The 10203-nt window shown below is 41.2% G+C and overlaps 1 protein-coding gene and 1 long non-coding RNA gene across 2 annotated transcripts; one reads left to right on the plus strand and one right to left on the minus strand.

The window, feature by feature from the left end:
• Nucleotides 1-399: 399 nt before the first annotated feature.
• Nucleotides 400-9613, minus strand: LOC121713225. Its single transcript, XR_006032768.1, has 3 exons — nucleotides 9557-9613; nucleotides 764-766; nucleotides 400-456 (listed from the first exon to the last, which is right to left on the minus strand). It is a non-coding gene; the product is annotated as an uncharacterized LOC121713225 (long non-coding RNA).
• gss (glutathione synthetase) lies at nucleotides 4363-10149 on the plus strand. Its single transcript, XM_042097701.1, has 13 exons — nucleotides 4363-4544; nucleotides 4853-5063; nucleotides 5557-5702; nucleotides 6057-6132; nucleotides 6372-6511; nucleotides 6929-7045; nucleotides 7247-7327; nucleotides 7526-7603; nucleotides 7735-7804; nucleotides 8107-8301; nucleotides 8594-8675; nucleotides 8839-9028; nucleotides 9357-10149. The coding sequence occupies exons 2-13, from the start codon at nucleotides 4929-4931 to the stop codon at nucleotides 9478-9480; spliced, it is 1434 nt and encodes a 477-aa protein (XP_041953635.1). The 5' UTR covers nucleotides 4363-4544; nucleotides 4853-4928; the 3' UTR covers nucleotides 9481-10149.
• The last annotated feature ends 54 nt before the right edge of the window (nucleotides 10150-10203 follow it).

The raw sequence follows: 10203 nt of genomic DNA on the forward strand, positions 1-10203 counted from the left end.
GTGTTTGAATGGAAAGCCCTCTCTCCCACTGCCATGTACATATGAATCTAGGATGGGGCTTAATTCCAGCATACTTTGGCAGTAATTTGTCTTCTCTTTCATGACAGACAACTCACTGTGACTGATATGAAACAGACTACTGGGACCAATTTTGCTGCATGCCACACTCCTTCACACTTCAAATCTACCCTGTACTCCTCCCTGTCAGCAAACTCAACAAGTGAACAAAACAAAGATAATCAGTCATTTAGCAACTTGTTGAAGTGAAATACCAGTTTTATTACTCCCCTGGCTCCAGACTCTGTCCTGCCTGCGTTGTGTCAGATCTGATCTCAGTCCCTTTAGTCCTAGCCCTCCCAGAGTCCCCGCACCCATATGTGCACACACACAGACACACAGACACAGACACACAATCTATCTCTCTCTCTCACACACACACAGACACACACACACACACTCTATCTATCTCTCTCTCTCTCTCACACACACACAAACACACACACACACACACACACACACTGATATGAGCACCTACAGCTGTCTTTCTATTTTAGAGCACGTTTTGACAGCGACATATCTCTTCAACCCCCTCCCCAAACCCTGACGCCTGAACCAGAACAATAGCCACACGCTCACGTAAACATTTTAAACTTAGAAACCAGGCAGACTATGATACACTACCGCCATGCCTCCACAATCCCACTGTTGCCACTTGGTAAGCTCAGGAAAGACGGACAGGGTTAACAAGGCCTTGGGCCCACACCAGCTAAACAAACACAAGCTGGATTAACCTCCTCAACATGGTCCTTAATTGTGTTTTTATTCAGTTGTTTTATCATCCCCTTTAATTTAACGTCTTCATTTATACAAAAGCCTTTAGTATAATGGTAGCTTCATTGTACTTTCAGTCAGAATTAATTCATATATTCCTAATTAAAAGTTTTGAACTGACAGTTTGAACAGTTTTTCAGTTTATAGTGAATACTGTTCTGTTTGTCATTGACCACTACTCATTACCTATAACAATACATTTCATTTGATCCTTATATGTCTTATAAAATTGTAACTTGATTTTCTTAAGCTACAATATTTGATGAGGTCACACACATGCTTGTGCCTTGGCTGTAAACATCCCTTCTGGCTCTGACAATGTTAACAGCTATTTGCTGTTGTCTTTCCACGGATGCACAGAGGGGATGAGGCAATAGGAAAAGCAACTGGAGCTCCGACCTGGAGGAGAGATTTGGGGCAGTCTGGCTAGTGCCAGTCGAGGAGTCGGCTTGAAGTGCTCCAATATAAAACCTCTGTTAACCATGACCAGCATTCCACAGGGACACCGCATCAAAGAGTCAGGGAATTCTGGGATTGTTTGAGCCTCTGTCTCCGGCTCACTCCAAGGGCCCCATGGGACAGGCCCACACCTGTCTCCCGTGGCAACTGGTCGGGCCGGCAGAGACATCTCTCTTGGATGCGTGCACTAGTCAAGCACTTTAATGGAACCGGTGTGCATTTGTGAAAACAACAACTGTACACACACATAAAAAAAGACAGGATGGCTGTGCAATCCAAAACAATGAAATCCTTGAACGTAACCCTAACACATAAACCAAGTGTAAAAGATAAAGTAGTTTAAATTGTTGAGTATTCCTTCAGTATAGCACGTGTAGGCCTACTTGTGTCTGTTTATCACTGCATTCGTGGGATCACATTAAAAGCCATCAGTATGGGATATCCTTCGACAAGATCTTTCCCGCCAATAAACCCATGTCAGCTGATGACTTTATAGTCTGGCTGCTTGGTGGTGGCTACAGAGACATCCAGCTGGCTTAAGATGCCAACTCTCGGCAGCTCCTTGTTCCTTCCTCTGTCCCCTTCCACCACCCGGATCCCCATATATGACCCACAGGGGTCAGTGGGGTTGGAACTGTTTGTGTTGTGCTTGGCAATAAGAGATACTCGAGAATCCTGTCAAGTGCCCCCACTGGCATCAGGCCAAGCACTTGAGCAACCCTCCGGTGTCCTGCCACAATGTGTTGCGGTGCGGCCTGGTCACAGACCCCCTCTAGGAGGACATCAAGACTCAACGTTCAGTGCTGCGTGCCACGTGCCAGATCTTTAAAGCATTGTTTTGGAATAATGGCAATGGAGGTCACTGCCCTTAGAGCCGGGGTCTCAAACTCAAATGAGCTGGGGGCCAATTCTGCCAACGTAATCTGATTGGAGGGCCGGCTATTTCTGAAAATGCAATGTTCTTTTTTTCAAATACCACACAAAACTGCAAACAGAAAGTGCAAGTGTTTTTATCTAGTTTTAGACACCTGTGCTAGCAACCTTAGCTTATAAATAAAATAATGATAAAATAAATATTAATACAAATTATAAAATAAATGAAAAACATAAAAACAGGTATGTGTGTGTGTTTCACACCAAATAAAAATATTTCCTCTCATAACTTTTAAACCTGGCAAACTAGGCATCAGGGTTAAGAAAGCAACACCATTGGATTTTTATATCAAAATTTAAAAGGCCATGGCTTGAAAGTGGTCAGAGATATACTGTAAATGTAAAAATCTTTGAGTAAAACAAAAGTTTATGAAGGGGGTAAATTTACCCATCTAATTTGTCACTGGATGGCAAGCACCTCAAATGATGCACCTTTCAGTAAATACTGGATGAACATATTTAAGCAGGTTTACTTTCCTTTTTTCATATTACCCACATAACAAATTAACAGAAAAACACCTAAGATGTATAGCCTACCAACACCTAAGATGTTGTGGTTTAGTAATAGATTACTACAATATAGGCCTACAATAAAGTATTCTGGTCAAACAGTTCCTATCGCGGGTAATCTGCAGTACCCAGAAGTTCGCATCATATTGCGGGTGACTTTGTAGTTCTTTAGAGCCCTATTTCTACTAGCCCTGCTGTCTGTACCACATCTATTACAGACACTATCATCACGATTACCACTGCAACCTCCAAGCTATGTTGGGCAGAGGGTCGAAACAAGCTTGGTATGCTTAGTGGACACCGTTGTATACACGCACCTCCATTCACAGACGCACCGTGACTATCACTCATAGATATAGTCATAGACGATCGATCATAATCTCCAAAAGGATATTCTCCTTCAGAATTAGAATAGGTGAATAACATAGCTTACCTAAGAATTCATCACACGTGAACGTTTTTCAACATTTGATGTAGGCCTATTTCTCCTTAATTTCTGCTTCAATTTCTGCAACACTATGGCCTGCATCGCTTCCGCGTCATTAAATGCACGTCTTTGTGTTTCTCGCGTGTAATACAAGTATTTCCTGAAAACTTTGCGCAGCGATTTTGGGTTTGAATCAAGCTCTGGATGTCTTGCACATAGTGGAGCAGAGTAGGCCTACAAATGAGATTTGTCACCGTACCTGGATCTATCGTCTATTTTAATCTCCATCGTTGTTTGTCGCAATTAATAGCCTCAAGGGCCGGATTACATTATTATTTTGTCATACGTCGCGGGCCGGAATTGGGCAGGACGCGGGCCGGGTGTTTGAGACCCCTGCCTTAGGGGCATTTGTGGAAGACCTTGTGGAAGTAGTTATGACTGGTTTTACTCTAAAACCACATTTTATTTATGATGCATTGTAGTGTTAGTGCAGATGGATCCTAGACGTAATTTGAGAAATAAACGATTTCAAGAAAACCACTGATAATCGTACACATTAACACTGGGGAACCTTCTTGAGGGTCAGGGACAGGGTGTAAAGAGGCTATAGAGGCTGGTGTCTGACAGAATTTCAGCAGGAGAAGCATCTGGTCCTCTGTCGCCATCTAAAGGACCACTTTCATAATTTGTGAATTAGGCCTGCGCAATGTAGACACCAAACTCAGTGTCCTCAGTGAATATGTCTCCATAAAGTCAAATGAGGGGATGGGTGACAGGGATGTCAATGCAGGTTGTGGACACACAAAGTGTGTGTTTGACATGCTGATCAGACCTATCGTGCATGATCAAATGGTATGGAATATGTTAGCCTACTGAATTGGGTTAGATGAATTACGGGACTCTTACTCTTACAGGCCTTACCTGTTGGTTATCTCACATAACGTTATTTAGCCCGAATGCAAAGCTATAACCTGATTGGCAAAAGCGACCATTTCAAAGGACGTCTAGACTTTTTGTGATTGAGTTCTCACGCGTTGTCACAAGGAGCTCCGGGTATATTTTTCTAGCAGTTTAGATATCACTTTTTAACCTGCTCAGTAAATTGTATACTAGAATAAATAAGACTTGTCTCTTTAAAATTGCGTCAGTATTCTTCCTGTTTCCGGGTTCAAATATCTTGCCATTCATTGGCTGTCGTGTAAACCCGAACCTTCATTCACAAATTCTGCTGCGGATTGAAATCCCAGGGATCATACTGGACTCCTGCACTGCAAATTTAATTGGTGTTAATTCACTTCAAACTAATTAAACATTGTTCTGTGGCGATACAAAACACAGCTGAAGGGTCGAGAAGAAAGCACACCCTGCACGAGACAGGAGCCAGGTATGAAATGCTTATCATGTGATATTTGTCTGTTTTCATTGGATACAACTGAGATGTTTAAGTAACTTTAACATAATTCAATCTTGATGTTCATAGCCTCAAGAGATCAAACGTTAGACAGTCAGTGGTTACAGTGAAACTGCAACGTTTGAAAGTGTGGATCATGCTTATTCTAGTCATTCGCCGTAGTCATAACTTCATAGTACACTCGTGCCTTGTCATGGTGACTGTTTCAATCTGCTTCTCACCTGTGCACACTATATGTCTGCAAGACATTCCAGTTCTAACATGTCATTCGTCCGTTGCAGAACTGGCCAGCAGCACTAATTCCTGCGGACCCATTCGCAAGGGGAGATCAACTCATTTTGCCTCCTTTTTGGGATCATGGCCACCCCAGGGATTCCCGAGCACGTACTGAGAAATGAATTTCTAATTAAGAAACTCGAGGAGATAGCAAAAGATGCTGCTCTTATGAATGGAATCTTAATGCGGACGAAAGAAACACCCAATGCCTCGGAGGTATGTTTGGAAAAGCCTCATCTAATCCTTTCTGGTTTCAGTTATGGAAGAATTGCATGTGTAGAAAGCTGTCACTGTTTCTCAGCAGAATATTACAATGATGGTGGACTATTTTAAGTGTTGAAATCAGAGATGAGTGAAAAACACAATTTCCACATAAAAAGTCATAGACACATATCCTCTGAAACAAAGTATGTTCCTAGATTTTAGCTCCATTAACAACAAAACAACAAATTAGGAAAAGCAGTGGATTAGTGCTCTGCTACCCATGCAGGCGTTATGAATACACAGACACGCCTGGAATTTTACACCACTGTTTTGTCCCTGGATTAAGGGCCATTTATTCCGTCCCAATGGGCAGCTGGAACTGCTGTCTTCTGAGAGCCTAAAACCATGTGTGTGTGTGTGTGTGTGTGTGTGAATGTTTGTGGATACCTTATTGTTTATTGCAAATAAAATCTTTCTCTCTCTCTCTGTAAATGTTGGGTTGCAGGTGGTAGGCTTCGCTCCTTTCACGCTCTTCCCCTCTCCAGTTCCTAGAGCGCTCTTCCAGCAGGCCTTGGCTGTGCAGGTGCATTTCAATCTCTTGGTGGACAAGATCAGCCAGAATCCAGACTTCCTGGAGGAGGCGCTCGCAAGGTACGGGGCGATACATTCTGTAGGTTTACTATACAGACCAAACGGATCTTATGAGAGCTTATTATTGGAGAGTATGGCTGAAGGTGGTGATGGCAATTTTTGCTACAGCAGTGTAAGAAACTAAATCAACGATGGTGGTCAATCAAAGACCTGATCTCCTTGTAGTTCAGACACAAAGAAGTCTAAGATTATTATACCCCGATATCACTTAAACAATGATTTATGTAACTTTTGTAAAATGAATGCATGTGACACTGGTATAAGATTAAAAATAATTAAGTCTGTGATTATACATTATATGTTGGTATAAGATTAGTTCTTACATTGCTTTTTATTTTCCCTTTTTTTAAACAGTACAATCAAAGTGGATGAATTTACGGCAAAGCTATTCAACATACATAAACAGGTTCTTAAAGAGGGCCATGCTCAGGTAATAAAGAAAAAAAATGCTGACTTCATACAGGTGTTAATATCACAGGTGTTACTTTTAAATGCTGACTTCATACAGGTGTTTCTAAACTTGTACTGCACATGTATTGTTAGCGATTTAATAGTGCCTGGTGCTTCTTATTAGGAGTTTGCCATTGTTTTCATGTCAGCTGTCCAATGCTGTTGAATGACCTCCTCTATTACAAACATAAAGATCTATTGTTTTTTTTTCTCCACAAGTCAATTGTCCTTGGTCTTAATCGGTCAGACTACATGCTGGACCAAGGTGAAGATGGTGGGACATCCCTGAAACAGATAGAGATCAACACTATTGCTGCAAGCTTTGGTGGTCTCTCCTCACGTACACCAGATGTCCATCGGTATGGTCATAAAATGTATTTGAAAAAAAAGAAAACTTGACAGTATCGACATAAGAGTGACATGACACCGTCACGACACATGAAACCTAACCTCTAACCCTAATCCTAACCCTAACCCTAACCGTAAACCTAACCCTAATCCTAACCCTAACTTGTTATTACAAAAACCAAATGTCACTTAATAACAGAAGCGTTATGTCATAAACGTGTATGACTTGTTTATGACTCTTTCATGACAGTGTCATTTCACTCTTATGTCGATACTGTCAAGTAAAGTGTAACCAAAACTTCTAAATAAATCAAGTGATTTTCTGGAAAGCACTTTATGCCTCTGAAATTGCTGTTTTTCGGTCTCAGTTTTAAATATAATGTCTTTGAATGTGGATGTGATGATGCATGTCTGTGTTCATTCTCTAGGCACATTCTGAAGGTGGCAGATCGACTGGATGAGCGGAAGAAAATCCTTGACAACAACCCTGCAGCAGGACTAGCAAAGGGGTTAACCAAAGCCTGGGAGCTTTATGGTTCAGAAAAGTGAGTTTGAAAGAAAGGCGTATTTTCTTGATATCCATAAGAGATATTTCAGATGATCAGATATCAGATGAACATCATATCAGATGAACCTCTGTCCGATTGTTGACAGGGTTTCAGAAATGAAAGACGCTACTACCATATTAAAATCAGCTGATTTGGTATGATGGTAAATAATTCACAAATATGAATATTTCATTACAGAGCCGTTGTCATGTTTTTAGTGGAAGATGTCCAGAGGAACATCTTTGATCATCGTTATGTAGAGAATGAGCTTTGGAGCAGGTAAATAAGTTTATGTAATCATAGTATGCTTTTGTACTGAAATCACTAAGATCTTATTTCATTCAGTATGAGGCTGTAGTTAAGTAAACTTTAAAGTAGACATCTCTAAATGTAGTAACGTTAACAGTAAAGTTAACATTTCTAAATTGGTGACAACATTGATTTGCTGTTGATTTTTCTATACATCTGCTTGCATAGAAATATCCCTGTCATCCGACGACAGTTTGAGGATGTGTCCAAAACTGGGTCTTTGGATCAGACTAAGAGACTATTTGTGTAAGTATTCATGTGATATCAACAGAGTGTTTTGCCTGCACTGCTTAAATGTATTGTTAACTAATTGTTAACTAATTGTTAACCAGTTGTAAACCAATTGAAACCAATTGTTAACCCATTTATACTCTTAGTGATGGAAAAGAAGTGGCGGTTGTGTACTTCCGGAATGGATACATGCCTCAGAACTACACTAGTCCACAGGTCTGGATAGAAATGTTCAACTTTTGCTCCATTGTTATAGTTGACATAGAGAGCCGAGTATATTGATGAGCCAAGCTTTTTGGTTGTCTATGACGTCATTTGTTTCAGTTAGTAAACTCAACAGTAAACAGTAAACAATATGCTGCGTTGTCTGATTTAATTACACCTAGCTATCTTTATAATGTTTGTGATCTCATGTAATAGATATGATAGATATGCATGTGAACAGTATCTTTTGTTATATGGGATTTCTGGCTGCTTGCTGGTGGTGTACTCATGCAACTTGCTCCACTGTCTTGCAGAGCTGGGACGTGCGTCTGATGATGGAGAGGTCGCTGGCGGTGAAGTGTCCTGACATTGGCACCCATCTGGCCGGCACCAAGAAGGTGCAGCAGGAGCTGGCCCGCCCCGGGGTGCTGGAGCGCTTCTTTCCAGACCAGCCGGATGTCGTGGCCCAGATCAGAGCCACCTTTGCTGGACTCTACACTCTTGACGTGGTCAGGAAACACCTCTCTCAAAAGTGTTTTCTTTGTATCTGTCTGTGTGTAATGTGCATGTGTGGTTAGTTTGTGCCTTGGCCTTAAGGTTTTGTTAATGATTTTACAGTTTTCGAAAAAAAAAAAAAACTAGTATGACTAGTACTTTTGTTCTAGTACTAGTATGACTGCCTTAGCTCAAACCTCATTAGGTTATAGACTGAAATATCAGAAGTTTTTACCTCAGCTAACATATTTCACCTAAACTTAGTGATTTAAAGTACCTTCTTTTCCCCCTTGAAATTTCCTGCAGGGAGCAGAAGGAGACAAGACTGTTGCCATGGCTTTGGCCAAACCTGACCATTATGTCCTGAAACCTCAAAGAGAAGGAGGAGGTGAGACTCCACAGATTTCTCCAGATTTCTCAACACGTCTAGAAAAAGCACATGGATCCAAAGTTTGATCCACCATTGCCCACCATACCTTTCTACCTCTACTGTGTTGATGTGTATATCCAGACTTTCAATGTCCCGGGGTGGGTCTCTATGTAATTCAAAGGAAACAACATTTACGGCCAAGAAATATGTCAGGTGTTGGAGGGCATGACGGAGGGCTCCGAGAGGACAGCCTACATCCTGATGGACAAGATCCGACCCTGCCCGGTCCAGAATTACCTGCTCAGGCCTGGTGCGACCCTCAAACTCTGCACATGCCTGAGTGAACTGGGGGTCTTTGGGGCGTATGTCAGGTAAACACAACACAACAGGGAAACTCCATAAATAAGTTATATATATTTATAGGTTTTTATTTAGGCTTTTTTTTTTTTTTCTTGTTAGTAGTGCTGCCTCTTTACTTCAGCGCTGTCTCTTTACCCTGGCCCTTTACTACCTACTTTCCATACAATAATGAATGAGTCTGAATAAATGAGTTTGGAATATACAATTTATTTTGTGACTATCACAGCTAATAACTGCTGAATATAGACTAGTATTATGGCCTCAGTCCTCGTGGCTGTGCCCTCCTAGAGACTCCAATCTGGGTCATGTTTCATGTTTCATCTGTTTTTTTTCCTGCAGACAGGGGAAGGAGATGGTGATGAATGAGTGTGTGGGTCACCTACTGAGGACCAAGAGCTCTGAGCACGACGATGGAGGTGTGGCTGCTGGCGTGGCCGTGCTGGACAATCCTCTGTTGGTGTGAGAGCGCCCCCTGCTGGAGTCAGGTGGCAGGGTGAAGGCTCAAACACACGCACACTCACACACTCACTCACTCACACACACACACAGAAAGATGAGGGGATGTGCAAAGAGACCCTCACAAAAGAGTAGCCTCACGTGGACCGATTGATGCGTAGGGGCGCATCTAGATTTCTAGGCTAATTGATACGCTCTTCTTTGATGTGAGTTAACTGAAGTAACTGAAGTGGTCATCCAAAGATGTGGTATTTTCTTATAGGTGTAGTCACAATATTTTTCTAATACAAGCAAATGGTTAATTTCTGTATCCGTAAATTTGCAGACAAGTGTGTTGGCTGCCAGAAGTGCACTTGTATTTGGAAATACTGTAGGTAATTCAGAAGTGTCCCAGATCTCACTGAGTATATATGCACTTAAATGCACATTGCATTTTTTTTTTTTTTTTATGAAATGATCTGTTTCTGTGGTAAATAGACCATCAGTCGCCAAAAATGTATAATTTTGATTGTACAAGTTTGATGTGTATTGTAACAAGTATAATAGCCTATTGTAATTTTTAAAAAATAAAGTGTCATGCTGAAAGGGCTAAAAGCAAACTCTAAAGAGAACATATCAGGCTATGTTAAGGATGTTGAAAAATACTATTAAACCATCATGAGCAGACATTTGTTGAGATGTTTGTGTTTTTCTGATACCTGAAAAAAAAAATCGAAAGTTGAAGTGAAGT

The sequence above is a fragment of the Alosa sapidissima genome, chromosome 7 (assembly GCF_018492685.1).
Source record: "Alosa sapidissima isolate fAloSap1 chromosome 7, fAloSap1.pri, whole genome shotgun sequence".
Lineage (NCBI taxonomy): Eukaryota > Metazoa > Chordata > Actinopteri > Clupeiformes > Clupeidae > Alosa > Alosa sapidissima.